Source organism: Camelus bactrianus, chromosome 14 (genome assembly GCF_048773025.1).
Source record: "Camelus bactrianus isolate YW-2024 breed Bactrian camel chromosome 14, ASM4877302v1, whole genome shotgun sequence".
Taxonomy (NCBI): domain Eukaryota; kingdom Metazoa; phylum Chordata; class Mammalia; order Artiodactyla; family Camelidae; genus Camelus; species Camelus bactrianus.
The window spans coordinates 70151765-70169175 of record NC_133552.1 but is presented as its reverse complement, the minus strand read 5'-3'; the positions used below and the strand labels follow the sequence as shown (position 1 = coordinate 70169175).

General features: G+C 57.2%; 1 protein-coding gene and 1 long non-coding RNA gene across 10 annotated transcripts in view; one reads left to right on the top strand and one right to left on the bottom strand.

The window, feature by feature from the left end:
* ATP11A (ATPase phospholipid transporting 11A) overlaps positions 1 to 7275 on the bottom strand; it is a 92523-nt gene extending 85248 nt beyond the window's left edge. For 4 of the 6 annotated variants that reach the window (XR_012511787.1, XR_012511788.1, XM_074378560.1 and 1 more), the window contains exon 1: positions 6861 to 7274. Coding sequence is in view for 4 of the 6 variants with exons in the window: in XM_074378560.1 (XP_074234661.1) it covers positions 6861 to 6899 (39 nt within the window). In the remaining 2 variants the exon portion in view is untranslated. Of the gene's footprint in view, positions 1 to 6860 lie in introns of all 6 variants that reach the window. The other 2 variants (XM_074378562.1, XM_074378563.1) reach the window with 1 other exon arrangement.
* Positions 7276 to 7477: 202 nt separating this feature from the next.
* LOC123616118 (uncharacterized) lies at positions 7478 to 13238 on the top strand. 4 transcript variants are annotated; one of them, XR_012511790.1, is made up of 3 exons: positions 7478 to 10337; positions 10958 to 11074; positions 11532 to 13238. It is a non-coding gene; the product is annotated as an uncharacterized LOC123616118 (long non-coding RNA). The 4 variants fall into 4 exon arrangements; XR_006723970.2 differs by having other exon boundaries at positions 10958 to 11676; positions 11785 to 13238; XR_012511791.1 differs by having other exon boundaries at positions 10958 to 12679; positions 12919 to 13238.
* Positions 13239 to 17411: the final 4173 nt, after the last annotated feature.

Here is a 17411-nt window from a genome sequence, read left to right as displayed (position 1 = left end):
GGCCAGATCACATCATTTTTGAAAAACTGGGGACATCTGGATACTTGTGTGCACTCACCAGGATTTAAATGTTCGCCAGAAACTCAAAGGTTTTAAAATTATTACTATTAAAGTACAGTCCATTTACAGTGTTGTGTTATTTTCCGGTGTGCTCAGATGGTCTGAAGCCCCTGGGGGGATCGACACAACCCCATGGGAGGCTGGCTCCCTCGCTGGTTCTCGAGTCTCAGCTTTAGCTGGGGCAGGCATTCCTCTGAGCACCTGGCAAAAACTGGGAACCCCCTGCCCAGAAAACAAGAAGCGTAAACACAAAAGGCCCTGCGCTGTGTGAGGGGTCTGGGCCACGTGGGGCCAGCTAAGGACGCTTGTTCATGACGAGGCTCCAGGAGAGGGTCCTCCCCAGGCAAGTTCGGGAAGCTCCCACCCAAGTCAGGTGGCCCTGAGACGGGGGGGGGGGGGCACAGCCACTGAGAACAGGGCCAGCTGGCAAGACCTGAGGTGGCGGAAGAGCTGCCGTCCAGGAGACTCGCTGTGGTGCGTCAGCAACCAGCCAACACTCCTGGTGGAGCCGCTGCTCGCGGTGAGAAGTGGGCGGGGCCGCCATTCCTGGGACTCCCCGCCCCTTCCCCAAAGTGAGGCATGAAGCCACCGAGCCCATAAAACTAGCAGCCGTGCCCCTCGTGGCCGCTCTCCCTCCTGAGCCAGGCACCTGCGCTCTGTCCGTGGAGTGTGTTCCCACTTCTGTCTGAAACTAAACAGCCACTCCCACGCCCGTGGCCTCTCTGGCCTCCTAAGCCCACACTCGGTCTCCGGACAAACCTGCCCTCGCCCTGCTGCGGCCCACTCCTGGGCTCCTGCCTGCGAGGAGCCAAGGACCCTCTCTTGGTGGGACGCGGCCCAGGGACCTGCCCGAGACCTGGGGCACAGCCCTCCTCGCGCCCCATTTTCCTGTATCGGCCCCACTGGATGTGGGGGGGCCACAGGCCGCAGCCTTGGGGACTTCCCTTCCTCCACTTGAGTGTTTATTCAGCGAGGGGTGGGACCAGACGCCCCCTGCCCATTCCTGCGTGAGGACCGTGAAATGTACAAAGGAGAGAACCCGAAAGCTCGAGGTAACCATGAACAAGATTTTAAAAGGCTGTCACGAATCACTCCAGCGCTTGGAAGCCCGACGGTCTCCTTCAGAAGCACCCAAGGGCTGGAGCGATAAGGCGCCGGGAGCCTGCGCCGGGCGTGAGAGGGCAGCCAGGCCCCAGGAGGAAACGTGGGTCCCACGCACAGCAGGAACCTGAGGTCTCCTCCAGGCAGAGGTGCTCACAGCGGGCAAAGGGCATCGGCATCGAGCCCCAGGGGTGACCCAGTGAGCGGACAGCAGCCAGCAGGGACGGCGCGGGGCTGCTGCCCTGCCTGGCCCTTCTCTGCCTGGGACACAGCGGCCAGACAATGGCTCGGCGGGGCCCGCGGCCCCGGGGTGTCCCCGAGGACTGGGGTCGGGGTGTCCTCCTCCGGTCTGGCAGAGGCTGTATCAGTGCCCACACGGGGCGCTCACTAGACGTGCGCTGGGCCCATGAGACTGAGGAGGGCACTGTGGGGCCCTCCTGGCACAAATCCTTTCTGTGACCCCCATTTCTGGTTTGTAGGAAAGACTTCAGCGTCCTGGACCTTCCCTGAGTTCCAAAGGGCAGATTCAAGCAGTTGCTCATCAGGGAAGGGGGGTGAGGACACAAGGCAGGATCCGTCAGGAAACAGCAGTGCAGCCTGGGGCAGATCCTAGGTCCTGCTCAAGGAATTCTCAAAAACACCTTTGAGTTTTTCTGCAGGACCCAAGGCCCCTACCCAGGGGGAGGACAGTAACTTCAGGCTGAGCAACTGCAACTCCTGGAGCGGCACCCTGCCCGCCCCCCCCCCCGCCAATCCGAAGAAAGTCCCACGCCTGCAGCCCTCACCCCAAGTTTTGCCTTTAAAACAAAACTTCTCCCCGAAAACCATCGGAGAGCTTGGGGTCTGGGGGCGCGAGCCACCTGTCCCCCTTGCTCGGCCCTGAGGTAACTCCGACGTGGCCGAGACTCCCAACTCCCACATTTCGGCTTGCCTGGCCTCCCTGAGCGCACGGGCGAGTTTGGGAACACCTGCATCAGCGTGTCGGCGTGAGGGCGGAAAGGAGACCCCTGGGGGGGCCGCCTCAGATGGGACAGAGGTGACAAGAGAGCTCACTGGGATCAGACAGATACCACAGGAGGAGGCAAGTGTCCGCCACGTCAGGGACCCTTAGCTGCGGGAGAAACAGCGGGGTGACGGCGGGAGGGGAATGCAGGGGCAAGGGAGCTTGTTTTGTTTTTCAAAAGGGCTACTTACAGGCTGACCAAAGGCCACAGGGACTAGCTGGTGCCACCCTAAAAGGGAGATGCTGCTGATCCAGGAATAGGGTTGGAGTGGGGGAGGGGAGATCCAAACTGAGCTGCAGGACTGACCTTTGCTGACGGGGTCACCTGACTCAAAGCAGGACGGCAGGAGCATCACCAGGGACGGGCTGGACGGGTGGGGAGGTGGGTGCGCCCTGGCTCTCACTGCTGTTCCCCCACCAAGTCCAAGGCCAGGCCACGCCCTCCACGAGGGGGACGGGGGTGGGGGTTATAGGTTTGAGGAAGCAGGAGATACAGACCCTTTGAGGAGCTGGGGGTCAAACGGGACGTCCACTGACCCAGCACCTACTTTGTACAAAGGTACCCGCAACCCCGGCAGTCCCCCAACCCCGGGAGCCGCATTCAGGCTTCTCCATTTCAAGCAGGAAGACACCCACGTCTCAGTCAGAGGCCGAGGCCAGGTCTCAACCTGCATCTTTTGGGCTCCGATGCTGGCCTCGTGAAGAACTGCTTTGTTTTCCTCAGACACCAGTTTCCAAGGGAAAGCAAAAAACAATCCCTTGTTCAATCTTGTTGTGTTTTTATGGCTGTGAAAGTGGCTTTTTATTGATTTTCCTTGCAAATAAATAGCATTTCTGCCTGCATTTAACTTGGTTAAAAAAACATTTACAAGTCTGGGACTTGGGGATCTAACCATCTCTGATTACCCGTCTCTAGTGGAACACATGGGCCCAGCACCAAGGAACAGTGTGTTTCTAGGTTCCAGAGCCCAGCACGGCTGTAAACAGAGGACTTCCTGTGTATCGAGCAGCTAGGGTGTTTGACGATTCGATCCGGTTTTAGCCAACTATAAACAGAGGACTGTGCTCGCACCCCTAGAAATTCCACTGACCGCAGTGAAATCCCAACATCTACCCACCCCCGTTATTATTAAACCACCCTCCGCATGAAAGAGAAGCATCTCAAGATCACTTATCCCTAATGAGAGGCATCAACCAGGGTTTGAAAGGACAATGGAAGGAATTTAACTTAATAGCCAGAACACAAAGGTTAAATTATACATCAGGCAGATTGCTTGGAAAGACGTGTGCAAACGCTGTGAGGCCCGCCCCACCCCACAGGGCCAGAGCCAGGTCAGCCTAAGGGGTGGCCTCTTTCAAATACCCGAAGGCCTTGGCGGTTCAAGTGGCTGAACTAACGTCCTGGGGCGCGGACGCCAGTTGCTGAAGGACCAGAGGTCCCCCTGCGGCAGCAAAGGCTGCGTCAGGAAAGCCACTCCGGATCACGCAGCACTGAAAGCTTTTACGACCAAGACTCCTAAGACTGAGCAAATGGACGAGCTGCCTTTCAGAACTGCCCGACCACCAGTGCACACTGATCTGTGTGTCGCAACCCACCTGGTGATTAAAAACAAAAGCAGACACGGGGCACGCATATAAACGGAGACCTTAGGAGGCTGAGCGTGCTCCCACAGAGCCGTGCCTGAGGCTCTCCAGGGACCAATGATGCTTATTTTTCCCTCAGAGAAAATCTTAATGTAACAGTTTGTTTCAAAAACAAGTATCTACTGTCCATGAGGAAAACCCTCGGATTCTTCAGGAGTTTGCTGCTTTAAGACGTAAGACATATCCTAGAAAGCAAAAATTGTAGAAAGAAACAGGTAGAGACTCTGACAAGCAGCAAGCACGTCCAGGCTGAAGATAAAAAACAAACCACAAGGATGTCACCACACGGAGCTTCACAGTCAAGCCTGAGCGAGAGGCATGAATAGAGGAAGGAGTGTCCTGCGAGGTTCTGGCCTGAAAATGCATTTTATGGCCAAATGCGGCCTGGGGACATTTGAGCATGCCTTGTTTTAAAGTTGCCTAATTCCATCGGAGCCCCACACCCTGCCCAAGGGCAGCCCAGGGGCCCTGCAGGCCGGGCTGACTGACAGTCACCACACAGGGTGTGACCTGGGGACAAGGCTATGCTGCAGCCGGTAGAGGCAGGAGTGCTGGGCACGAGTGGGGCCAGGCACCGTTCTGAGCTCCCGACCTGTACTAGCCCATTTTACCCTCACAACAACCCTCTGAGCCCAGTACTGCCAGTTACTCTCCCATGAGGAAACTGAGGCAGAGACGAAGCGAAGCCACCTGCCCACGGTTCCATGGTGTCCGAAGTGGGCAGGCCAGGGCCACACTTGGGCGGGCGCACGTAGCATCTGCAGGGAACCCACGAAGCCACACTGGCTCCTCTCAGAATTTAAACTAGCTGCATCCAGGTGCCCCACCGCACGTCTCTTAAAGGGAGATCACACTACTTCTCCACCCGCTTTGTTAAGTTTCTTTAAAAAGGGCCACGGCACACCGTAGTGTAAAAGCACTTGGCAGTTTATGAACACAGCCTCTCTCTCGTGGCTGGTGTCCGTCCACACTTACACACGACCAGCGGTACCTGCTTTGGAGGACACGCGGCCTAACCCGGAACAGAATCTTCTCATCCATTTGCCTATTCTGAATAAACCCAGAATTAAGTACCTGTAGCTGTGGTTTCCTAGGACTTCTTTATATTTTGGTAACCCTCACGCACCATCAGGAAAACACTTCTTTGTCCTAGAAACTCTGCCTATGGGAACACTAGAAGGGAATGGGGTGTCATTGTATTCATTTTTATAAATCACATAAGGAAACATGAATATTCAATCCCACAGACTTTTTTCCCTCTAGCAAAAGGAAATAATTCCTACATACTGAAAGATAATCAAATTATAAGAAAACAGATTATGATTATTCCTGGAAAAAGTCAAATTAGCTTAATAGCATAGACAAAAGTCTAGTATCATAGAAATGAATGGTTCTGTATGGGAATATGGTGAAGCAGTCAAATGATCAGACTGTTAAAAAAAGAAGATGTGGAAAGAGAAAAATAGAAATACTACTGCTGTCCAGAACTTGCGTCCCAGCGACACGACCAGAGGACGCACAGCTGGGGAGTTCACTGAAGAGAAGTCACCCGTTAGTTTTGACAGTTTGAAGTCTAGTAACGTAGCGAGGGGGGATTTTAAAAGGTAAGGTCCATCGGCACTGATATAGACTGACACAAAACAGCTGAAGGCCTGGAGGAAGGGAGGGTGTAAAAGCACAAAAGTGGGACGCAAGTCTGCCCACCTGGAGGATGAAGGGGTTGGCAGTGAGCCTCGCAGGTCAGAGGAGGACGGCCCATCACCCTCCATCCTCAGGAAACAGACTGCGCGGTACTGCTCACAATTCAACTCTCCTTTTCACAGTGTGTTCAAGGGGGAACACAGAAGAAATTAACTCGAAAACTAATCACATTCTAGGTAAATGCCAGTTCCACCCTCCTGAGAGCGGAATCTGGGACCCTCAGGCACTTCTGTTCCACCTCTGGTTACCTGCTGTCCCCGGTCCCGGGTTTTCCAGAATTTATCCCTGTAGAGACTCGAAGGTGGCACCTGGTGTTTATGTGGTAACATGGACTCAAACTGGCGGGGAACAACATGACCTTTCCTTTGGGAAGCCTCTCCCAGCCCCTAACCAGAATCAGAGAGGAGTCGCTCCAGATGGCTGGGGGGCAGACTGCCCTTCCCCAGGGAGCCACCAGAAGGTGCACACTCGCTCCTCTGACCCTAAGTCCTCTGGTCAGCGGGTGGATTCAGGGGGAAAGCACTGACTGGACGTTCCCCTTGGATGAACACACTTTCAACTCTGGCCGAGGTCTCCCTCTCAAAGAGGTCTCATAAATATGAAGGACTGACTAAGGGAATTCCTGGGCCAGAAAAAGCAAAGTTCCCGTAGCCATGCCCCCCTTTTAGCGGAAACCTCAGTGCGTGCGACTTTGCAACCTGAGACCGAGGGGCCGGGGGAACAGGGGAGCCATTTGTTAAAGACTCGGCCACGCCAGCCCCGGGACAGTTTCTTTTCGCTGCGCACACCCCTCTTCTACACCCGGCGCACGTTACTGCCGCCCGCGGTCCCCTCGGCCTGGTGTGAACCAAAGCCAACTTCCCCCTCCACGCCCCCCATCCCATGGCCGCCCCACCACGGGTTACCGGAACCGAGGATGCCGGAGGAACCTCGCACACCCCAGCCTCGGATCGGGTGGGTTACTTTTGTAAAAAAGAGATCCCAAACTTCACTTCGGAATCCCCCCGTGCTGTTACAAAACCAACAAGCGAAGCTACCGCCTTTTCCTGTGCCGGCGTCCCTCTTCCAGTCCCTTAATCCTCGTGCAGACACGGCAGCCTGAGCATCCCGCCCAGCTCCGGGCCGGCGCTGCTCTCCGCCAGACCCTGCCCGGACAGCCCCCGGCCCGGCCCCGCGGACGCAAGCGCCGCGCCGTCGGGGGCCCGCGGTGCCAGCTCCGCAGGTCCCCCCGCTTCCTGCCCGTCCCCGGGGCGCGGTCAGCCGCACGAGGCCGCGCAAGCCCTCAGCGACCCGGGCCGGGGGGTCGCGGGCCCGTCCCGCCCGACCCCGGTCCCGCGCGGGCAGCACTCACGTATCTGTGCACGAGCGTCCGCACGAGGCTGCAGTCCATGGCTCCTCCGGCCGCGCCCGCCCGCTCAGCGCCCCCAAGCCCGGCTCCTCGCGCCCATGGGCCCGGGCCCCAGTGCGGCCGCGCGCCCCTTCCCGGTCACGGCCTGGGCGCGCCGGGAGGTGCGGGGGGCGGCCGCGGCCCCTCCGCGCTCATGCCCGGCCCGGCCCGCGGCGGCCGGTGCGGGTCTGGCCGTTCGGCGGGGTGGCCGCCGGGCGGCCGGGGCTGGGGGGCGGTGGGGCTGCGGGCCGGGGCGCGGCGGCCGGCAGATCCGGGCGCTGCTCTGCTGCTCCGCTCTCCGCCGCGCCTCCGCTCCTCTCCTGCTCCCCGCGCGGCTCTGCGCTCCTCCCGGCCTCCGCCCGCCGCGCCTCTCAACCCTGCCTCCGGCCGACCGGCCCGGCGCGCACGTCACGAGCGCGTGTGAGCATGCGCCCCGCGGCCCCCGCCCCCGCCCCGCGCCTCGGCCTCGCACCCCCCCGCCGGCGCGCGCCCCGGCCCTCCCGCTCGCGTCCCGCCCCCCCGCGGCGGAGGGGCGCGCGCCCCGGGGCGGGGGCGGGGGACGACACCCTGTTGCTCCCGCCTCCAGGGCGGGGACGGTGCGCCCGGCGCCAGGTCCGGGGCGCGGGGACTCTGGCCCAAAACTTGTCTCTCCGCCCGAAGGCCCGAGAGCGGGCGCGAGATGGCGGGGAATCGGGGAGGGGGCCGCGGGGCGTGGGGGCGGGGATGCGGGGGCCGCTTGGGCGGGAGACCGGCTCAGCCGGTGCGTGGCCCCTCCTGCTTTGCAGGTGACAGGGGGCCGAGGCGTGCCTCCCTCGGCTGCCCAGGGTCGCGCAGCTTTTCTGCGCGGGGACGAAGGTTCGCTCCAGGTCTCCCACCTGGGGTGCTTGCTGCTCTCTGCAGGCCCGCAGTCTCCCTCGCCCGGACCCCTGGCGCCGGGACTGCAGAGCTGTGCCAGTCGCAGGCGCTTGTAATCCGGCGGAGGTGAGGGGCTGGAATTAGCCTTGAACCTGTTGCACCAGCCGCCAGCCCGGCATGCCGCCCTCTCCCGTCCAGCCGGTCCAGCTCCCGCCTCGGCCCCGCCCCCCCCGCTCCGCCCGGAGGTCACCAGGAGAAGGCTCTGGGCTCACCGGCGGGCCTCCAGGCCCCGGGCGCCGCGCTCGGCCCTTGCGCTGTTATCGGCGCACCAGACGAGAGAGGGAGAACGTTTCCCTCGCTCAGACTCCCCGACTTCAATCCCGGGGAATGTTTCTGTTTCCCCAACGAGAAACAAACTCTCTTCTCAACCGCGGTCAGCCTTGAATTAGTGGAGGTACTTTGTTTGCAACTTCTGTTCTCCCCGCCACGGGCCGCCACTTGTGAAGCCGGGGAGGCCTGCGGACAGCTTCGGCTGCTGGTCAAAAACCGGCCGGCCCCTAGGAGAAGGCGCCTGAGTGTTGCCCCTGGCTGGTGTGGGAGAGAAGCCCCCTTGGACACGTCCTGGGTGAGATACCGAAGACTAAGAATGAGCCACACTGAATGGTGCCGGTGCGAGACTGGCTGGGTCTGAACTGCTTTTCTTCAGTAAAATGCTCCGCTTTTTGGTCCACTGACTCCCTGATCCTACGCTTTCCATCCGCATCCACTCTCTCCTGCTCCGCATCCAGGAGGCCCATGGCCATCATCAGCGGATCCTCACCAGCCAGGGTGCCATCTGCGGCCAGAGACCAGGGAGCAAGAGGCTGGGCATTTCTTCTCTCCTCTGTGCCCTGGCCTCGCCCTGGCCGGGCAGTGTCTGTCCCTCCACCAACACTGTGCTTGTCCGGCTGCTTGTCCTGTTGCAACAACTCACGTCGGGCTCTAGGAATCGCAATTCCCATCGCGTGCCTCCCAAGGCCAGGTGGCGTCAGCCGCCGGCTGCTGCTGGGCTCCGGAGAACCGCCCCTCTGATGGGACGTGGAACCAGAGCTGCACTGCAGCAGATGGCCCCAACGTCACACTCGCTTCCAAATCTCCCCCTGTAATGCCTTCTGCCTCCAGCAGGACCCTGACTGCTAGAGCCAGATTTTGACGGGCCTTCCACCTTGCAAACGGTGACATTTGCATTGGGGGGGTGGAAGGGCACATGCAGAGATCACACAAGGCCACAGGATAAAGGCTACGTGTCTTTCCGGAGTGCCTTTTTTGTTCAGTGGTGAATGTTATTTTCCTATCGTACTAGACACCATGGCTGCCACAACCACTCCCTCTTTGTCCTCGCTGGCAGAACCTTCCCTTGGTCCAGGTAGCCAGCCTCTGCACAGCCAAGGGTAAACTGGTCCATGCACGCTAAGCTCCGTAACGCCATTCCTCTTCCCGTGGTTGGTGTAAGACAAATTTAAGCCAGCAAATCCTGCTGTTGGGAAAGGTTTTCTCGTAAAAAGGCATGTAAAGAGAACATGCTCCTTGTTTCCCGCTGGACGTTATGTGTTAGTGTGTGGGATGTGATGTCTGGTGCTTTGCAGCCTTCTTGCATCTGTGATGTGACAGTAACAGCCTCACAGTGGGGACAGCCACATGGAGAGGTGGGAAACGCCTGTCCTTGCCCTAACTTGGAATTTCGCTTTATGAGAGAGAATAAATATCCTTAGAGAACTGGACTTCCTGTTGCTAGCGGCTGACGGCACCTTGACTCTAACCCTATGGAAACAAACCTGTTGAGACCCTCTGTGAAAGTAACAGAAAATCCAACGCCCGCTGTGGGGCAGTTATCTATTTCTGTATAACAAACCACACAGCTGTGGGAGCTAAAACAACAGTGAGCTATTACTCCTCAGGACTGTAGTTTGGTGGAAGATTCCTCTGCTCAACCCGGTGTTGGCTGCGGTTGCTTGTGTGCTTGCATTCTTTTGGGGCTCAGCTGGGCCTGGAAGCTTCAGGTGACTTCAGTCACGTGCTCTGAGTCTCGGCTGGGTGGATGGAGAGCAGGGAGCCCCTTGGCCTCCCTCTCTGCACAGTTTCTCATCACCTGTTGGTCAGCCTGAGCTTCTCATATGCAGCTGGATCCCAACAAATTCACATGGACACTGCCTGGCTCCTGAAAGCCTGGGCTCAGAAGTCCGGGACCGTCACCTCTGCCCCATTCTACTGCGGAAAGTGGCTCCAGGGGGTGGGGCCGAGCCTCGTACAGAAAGGGATGAGAAAACCCGTGGGTGGTCATCTTTGGAAATGGCCTCCCTCAGACAGGATGGAGTCTCCCTTAGATGACGGAGTGTGTTGGCGCTATCATGGGAAGCTCACAATGAAACAGCTACCGGAAACTCCAGGGTCTGCACACCACTTCTTCATTCCCATCGGAGGGGAAAGACCCTCCACTCTGATTGGCCTGGCTACACCCTGTGCCCACTCCTGGCCCGTCCGTCACTAGGATGGTGGAATGCGGTCAGGTGACTGGCTTGGCCTGGGCTAAGTGCAGACCCCTGGCAGGTAGGTGTCCAAGGGGATGGAATGATGTCAATCAGCTTCAGGTCGTCAGGGCCCTCCCCTGACCCACTCCCAGCATGGCCACTGCTTGGTGATGGGCGATGTGAGGGCCGGGGAGGCGGCAAACCCCGAACTGAAGTCAGGCTGTGGGTCTGCACCCACAGCCACACCCACACACGTGCCCAGACTCCCACAGCCCTGCCCTCCATGCCTCCCTCCGCCCCGGAGGGACTAGGGTGGAGACCAGGGCACTCAGATTCTTTGACTCCTGTGTGAAGAGACTTTTAGGAAATGGGGAGGGGGCCAAAAAAGGCAGGCCTTGCTGTGGAGACAGTTGAAAGCAGTTACTGTTACAGGGACCTCAAGTGAAGCCAACCTGATTACCAAAAACAGAGAACAGGGAGGTGTGAGTTTTAAATGTCTCATTTTCGGGGAGAGAAGGCAGGTGGCCCACCGGGGGCGTGGCCTTAGGGCAGTGCTTCCGCTCCTCCAGGTGCTGGGCCGTCCTGTGCCCGTCTTTGGGTTACTGTTCCCACAGGTTTGGAATTATTTGCAGGCCGAGTCCCCTTGGATTGTTCTTAGAATTCTTTGGTGGCAGAAACGCTTTTCTGCCCCTCCCACAGGCACCCGCTCACCTCCCTCATCTCTTCTGTCTGGAGTCCCCCCCACCCCGTTGGCACAAAGCCCTCCTCAGCCTTGTCGTGCTTGAAGCCACTCTCCCCTGCATCAGTCCTCACGCGGTGAGTTTGTGCCTCCCTCCATGCCCGTGATGGCATCGCTTACTGCAGCCTCGTGACTTGTCCGAAGCGGGGTTTCTAAGTGCTAGCGGTTGGCTGAAATCATCCAGGGAGATGTTTTCTCAGTAGCTGCTGCCCAGGATCCCTCCCCCAGCCCAGGCATTTTGATCCTGTCTGTGTGGAGCGGGATCCAGGCATCAGTGTTTATCAAAAGCCCCCAGATGCGGCCAGTTTGAGACCACACGTCTGGACGTCTGTCTCCCTGCTTGGGGGGGGGGTGTGTGGACAGCGTCCCCGGGCACGCATGGTCCCCTGTACGCAAAAGGTGCTCCATAAATGAAGAAAGAATTAAGTGCACCTAAACTGCTCTACTTCAGCCATGAGCATGAATACAGCAGAATAAAGGGGGGTTCATAGTCTGCAGTCTGAGCACACATGGAGAAAAGCCGTGTGCCTCCAGCACAGCCACTCCAGACGGATGCCTGGCACCGCGGGGAGCCAGCCTGAGGTCACGTCCTCCTCCGCCAGGACCCCCCACGCGACCATTGCACTGTGATACGTGTTCTGACCACGTTGCCTTTCTTAGATGACTTTTTTTCTTGGAGGTAACCACAGCTTCCATTTCATTGGAAATTTCATTTCAATGAAATTTCAGAATTTCATTCAGGCATTTCATTGTCTTAGTTTTCTGTACACTGACCCCGAATTTGCAGGCAATGCTGACAAAGCTGCAGAACTCCTCCAGCACGAGCGGGAACATCGGTGCTGTCAGGTCCCTTTCCCCTGGACACAGCCCTCCTGTCGCCCTTCGACGCCCTGCCCTGACCCCACGGCGACTTCCTCGGCCTTTGAGTGAGACTGTCTGCAAGCTTCGCTTCAGCATCTTGGGACCTCCCTCCACCTCTGTCTTGACCCCTTATTTTCCAAATCCCGCGTGTCTCCTTTCTTGACATATGTCTCTCTTTTGCTGCAGTGTTCCTCCAGCAGCTTCTGGGGGAAGGGGGCCTGGAAAGCAGATGTCACGGTGTGTTTTCTGCTTGACGGGCAGTTTGGCTGGGCATATGGTCGAAGGTAGGAATTACTTCTCCTAAAGATGCTGAAGGTGGAAACGGCGGTGACATAGTTTTAATCTTTCCAAATCCTGACATTAAAACACAGCAAACTGGACGGTCAAACCAAAACCTCGTGGACCACAGATACCACAAAATTAGGTGACGAGGTAGCCCCGTGATCTCCAAAACACCGGCGAGTGTGTGAGTGGGTGTCACTGAGAGAAGTTCTCGTGGTCCACCAGACGTATTGGAATTCTGCAGATTAGTGACAAAATAAGCAACTAAAAAAAATCAAGCAAACAGCCATGTGGAAATTCCTTACAATGATTTCTTTCTAACTCATTCTAACTTGGAAAAATTCATTGCAAATATCAAGTACATTTAGTTGAAACCAGTAAGTTTTCTAAAAATTGTTTCTCATGTTTTTCATCTAAGCTGTAAATGGAGGCGGGCCTACCGTTTGGGGGCAGAAATGATCAATTTCTTTTTTTTTAAATCAGATTTTTACCATGGAGGCTATTTTCACTGCTGAAGTAGAGTTGATGTACAGTGTTATGTAAGTTACAGGTGTACACTGGTGATTTCAGTTTTTAAGCATTATGCTCTGTTTATAGTTATTATAAAATATTGGCCGCATTCCCCGGGTCGTACGCTACATCCTTGTAGCTCATTTGTGCGTAACTGTCTGCACCTCTTACCCCTGCTGTCCCCCTCCCCCCATAACCTCTGGTCTGTTTTCTGTATCTGTGAGCCTGTTTGGTTTGTGTTATATTGACTGCTGTGCTGTATCTTTAGATGCTAGAGCGATCAGCCTCTGGGCTAACAAAGCAGGAGGCGCCAAGACGGCAGTGTTTCTGCTGGGTGATGTCTCGGGAAGCAGCGGCGTCTCGGCACCTGGAGACACCGGGGTGGTGGGTGTTTTTTCCACGGGCTGGCGGAAGCCTTATGAGAGTGAACCCGTGAGCAAAGCTCTTCAGCCAGAACCCACGCGCCCCGAGCTCGCCCTGCTGCAGCCTGGGAGCCAGACGTGACTTCAGGCTCTGGAGATAAAAATAAACTCTTTTCCCCCCCCGACTGGTAAAATTAGAAACTTAATTAAAATGTCATCGAGTGCAGCCAGGAATTCCACATGCCCGATTTGAACTGTTATTAATAATAAGTGTAGCCCTTGCATCGGCTTCCATCTTCAGAGCCATTTATAAACATCAGCCTTCTCGAGCTAAGCAGGAGCGCCTACGTGGTGGAAGGTGGGCCTGCAGGCTCTTGGGTTCCGGTCGGAACGTCACGCCCCTGACGGGCGACACGAGAGTCACGGAGGAACGCTGTCGGAGGGCGCACCTCCACGACTCTGTGTGTGACAGGAGATTCCGGATCTGTTCTCGAGCCTGGGGGGACACTGAGCGAGCTTCTTGGTCACCTGTTTGGGCTCCGATTTTTCCACTGTTCAAAATTCCATATGAATTAAGAATGGAAAAAGAGACAGTGTGAACCTCTTGTGGTTTGCATCCTCGAGGATTTGGACACTGTCAGGTGGAGCCCTTGGATGGCCGGTCCGCAGTGAGGACAGCTCAGGAGCCCCGCTGGCGTTTTCTCTCTACCCACCCCATCGCCCGGCGGGCGTCTGTGCCCAAGGCGCTGGAGCTGGCCGGGGGGAGGGCTGGGCGAATGCACCTCGTCCGGTGTCCTCAGATGACTGTTTGGGGGTCCGCCGTGCTCCTCCTGAGGCCTGCTGTGTAAGAGCCGGGGCTCCTGATGGCAGGTACGGCAGGACGCTAAGAGCAGGCGGCTTTGGGTCCAACTGAGGACTAAGTGGCTGCCTAGGGTCTGTTTTTAGACCCTAGTATTTCTTACAATACAATTAGGGAATAATTTTACTTTCGTGAATTTTACTGTGAGGAATTGGATCCTGTGACCCAATCCGTGGTCCCTGTGTTAAATATCAGGTAGATATGATTGCTTTTTACAGAATGAAACCTGAACTTACCATCTGCTTTTCACAGCCCCTCATAGCCTTCTTGATCCGTGCATGTGTAGCCCGAGTTTCTTCCTCTCAGCATCGTTGCCTTTCTGCCCCCGGACCACGACTCTCCCTCCCGTGCTGGGCAAACCTCACTGACTTTGGAGGCTGGTGCGGGGATACCCCCTCCACTAGGGGCTGGCGCCTTCCTCTGGGAGTGAATTCTAGAGCAGCTCTGAGACTCACCCCCCCCTGCATCCCATGCACCCCACAGTCCCCTCCCCCTGGCAGAAGCAGAACCTGTGAGCATGTGGCTCTGCTGGGGTGTCTCCCCCTGATGGGTCACCTCGTATTGCAGAGGGGAAGGAACTCTCCAGATGGAATTAAGGTTCCCCATTGTTTGACTTAGTGTGTGTCCAAAGGAGACCTTCCTCGTGGACCTGGAGTAAACACGAGCGACGTCAGACTCAAGCAGCAGAGACGTGCTCCTGTCGGCCTGGAAGGAGCAAACCTCCACGTTGTGGGGAGGGCCACACGGCAGGGAGCCAGCGCCCCGCAGCTGAGATGGCCCCCAGCTGGCAGGCAGCCAGAAACAGGGACCTGGGTCCCAACGCGAGGAACTGACTCCACCACAACCAGTGAGCTTCTGGGCCTCAGATGCGCCCACCTTGACTTCAGCCTCCTGAGCAGGGGGCTCCACTGACAGCACTTGGACTCTGACCCAGGGAACTGCGGGGTACCCGTGTGTTGGTTTTAGCCCCTCGGTGTGTGACCACGGGTTCTGCAGCCGCAGGAACCGACACAGGCACCAGTGGAGCTCGGCCAGGTCCCTGAGGTCTCCTGCTAAGTGGCCATTATCTGGTGGCAAGCAGGGCTCTGGTTAGCTCCTTTGAGGAGGGCGTCGCCTGCGCAGTGATGACAGGGCATGTCCGAGCCACGAGGACGGACCTGCTGGGTCAGGAGTCCTGGTGCGGTCCACGCCTGCCCTGCTGACCCTGGCCCCGCTCAGCCCAGACCCTGAGGGAGGGCTGGCCCGGGGCTGTGCGGGCTTTACAGCGCACCCTGCGGCTTCCTGCCAGCCCGGGTCTCCCTTGTGGGGCGCCTCATCCTGTGGGGGTAACTCCAGCTCCTTTGGGTGAGAGGTTGCTGCCTCCCTCATTCCCTCTGCAGCGTCCGGGGTGGGCAGGGGGGACTACGGGGGACCCGGCGTGTATGGCGTCTCCGACCACAGGAGATGGGGGGGCCCAGCCCTCCCCCCTCCAGCTGCCGTGGGGCACGACCACACTGGGGGTGTTCGCCCACCACGTGTGACTTTCATCCTTGGACAAGCAGCTTGAAGGCAAAGCGAGTGTTTGCAGGTGGGAGTCCTCACGGCGGACGCACCCAGCCCGCAGCCCGAGGTGCCACCACTGCGGTCCCTGCCTGCAGCCTGCCTCCTGCCAGGTGATCTTCTAAGAGCTCGTAGCCTCCTCCAGTCCTGGGAGCCCCACATCCTTCCTGTGATTTCCCTTAGTCCTGTGAGAGCGTGATTCACACCGAGAGTCCTAGAGGGGTCACCAGCCCCAGTCCACTGTCCACCCCTGGGTGCTTCTCCACGGAACACCTGCAGCTTTCACAGCGTGAACGGTAACGCTGGGGCCAGGCCATCGGGCTCGATCCCTGGGGCTGCCGCCTCCTGACCGAGGCCTTGGAAGGCTGCACACGCTCTGTGGGCCCCTCTGTAACAGGGGTGGGGGGGACAACCCCTGCCTAGCGGCCTCGTGTGGCTTCGTGGATTAGCACACACGGAGCTCTGGACGCTGTGCCGGCCTGTGTCCGCTCTTCTTTCATCCTCTCCTGTTTGATGACGGACGCATCATTCTGTACATCACTCTTATTTCCCAGACTGATTTGTAAGGCCCTTCAGGTAAGAGGCTATTCTTGGACTCCATTCTCTTCAGCCCGCCGGGCGCGGAGGGGGCGCAGGAAGCGTTGGTGGCTGTCGTGGGGCCCTGCCCGCAGGTGCTCTCCTGGCCGGGAGATGCGCCTGCCCCCGGGGCCCACAGGCTTACGAGCGGCGGTCTCTGGACGAGGCTGCCAAGGTGGCCAGTGCTCCGCGCACCCACCCCCTTTCAGAGAAGGCTGTGGATTCTGTTGACTCCCACCTGTGTGTTTACTGCGTCCCAGCAGGGAGCCGGTCAGGCTGCGTCACCCCCAGCCTCCTTCCCGCCGGCCCAGCCGCCACCCTGGCGGTCTCCATCCGCACACGTCACCTCTCAGAGCCTCAGGGAATCGCTTTGACTTCTCCTCACCACGCAGGGAGCCTGGGACCCAGCCTTGCAGATTCCCTCGAAAAAGTAGGATTGCTAATCCAGCAAGACTACATTTAGGGACAACCTTTGCCAATTAATAGAGTTGGAGAGAAAATTAAAAATATTTAACAAGCGGAATGGCAGCAGTGTGGCAGCAGCTGTCATCACAGCATTGGGGGACCAGGGCGGCTGGCTGAGTGTCGGATCTGAATACAGAACTTGCCGCTGGAACAGAGCAAGAGAATCAAAGAATTGTAAGTGACTGGATTTGGTCTTAAGGTAATAGATGGATGAAATGGTGAAACATCTCATGGGATGAGACTGGATAAGATGAGATGGGATGAGATGGGATGGGATGAGATGGGATGGGATGGGATGGGATGGGATGGGATTGGACAGGATGGGAGAGAAGAGGAGAGGAGGGGAGACTCACGTCTGACGTGCAGCTTAGTCTACACAAGTGGGTCATAATTCTGGTGTCTTTTCCTGTCATAGAACTTATTGGGGATACAAACAAACACCAATGCATTATTAACAGACTGTCAGACCGCGTGGAGCACAGATGGTAGCCGTGTTAAGAACTACGTGCATTAATCATGAAGCTTTTTTAGTCTCCTTGGACTCACTCGCATAATGACAGTACAAGTTTTTATTTTTTCTGGTAAACTGACTGGTCTACACTGAATGAAGTGAAAGGTCAGGGGGGATTTCTGAGAACTCTGAAGTTCAAACCAATTAAAAATATAAATACAACAAACGAAGATGTTTTTATTTTAAGATTCTGTTAAATGTCCCAAGAAGCTTCTCTTTGCAAGAGACCAACTGAATAAATAAATAAATACAAAAATCATGCCGTGACACAGGGAACGGTGTAATGACAATGCTGGCCGGATGGAAGGCTACGTAAATGAAATCATCAGGGAAACAGAGCCCACGGGGTGCTCTGGACAGAGCTGGTAAGCGAATGGGTCATAAAGCAAAGAGTAAGTTTAAGTGTCTAAATTTGATGTGCTTTATAAAGAAACAGAAGGCACTGAAAA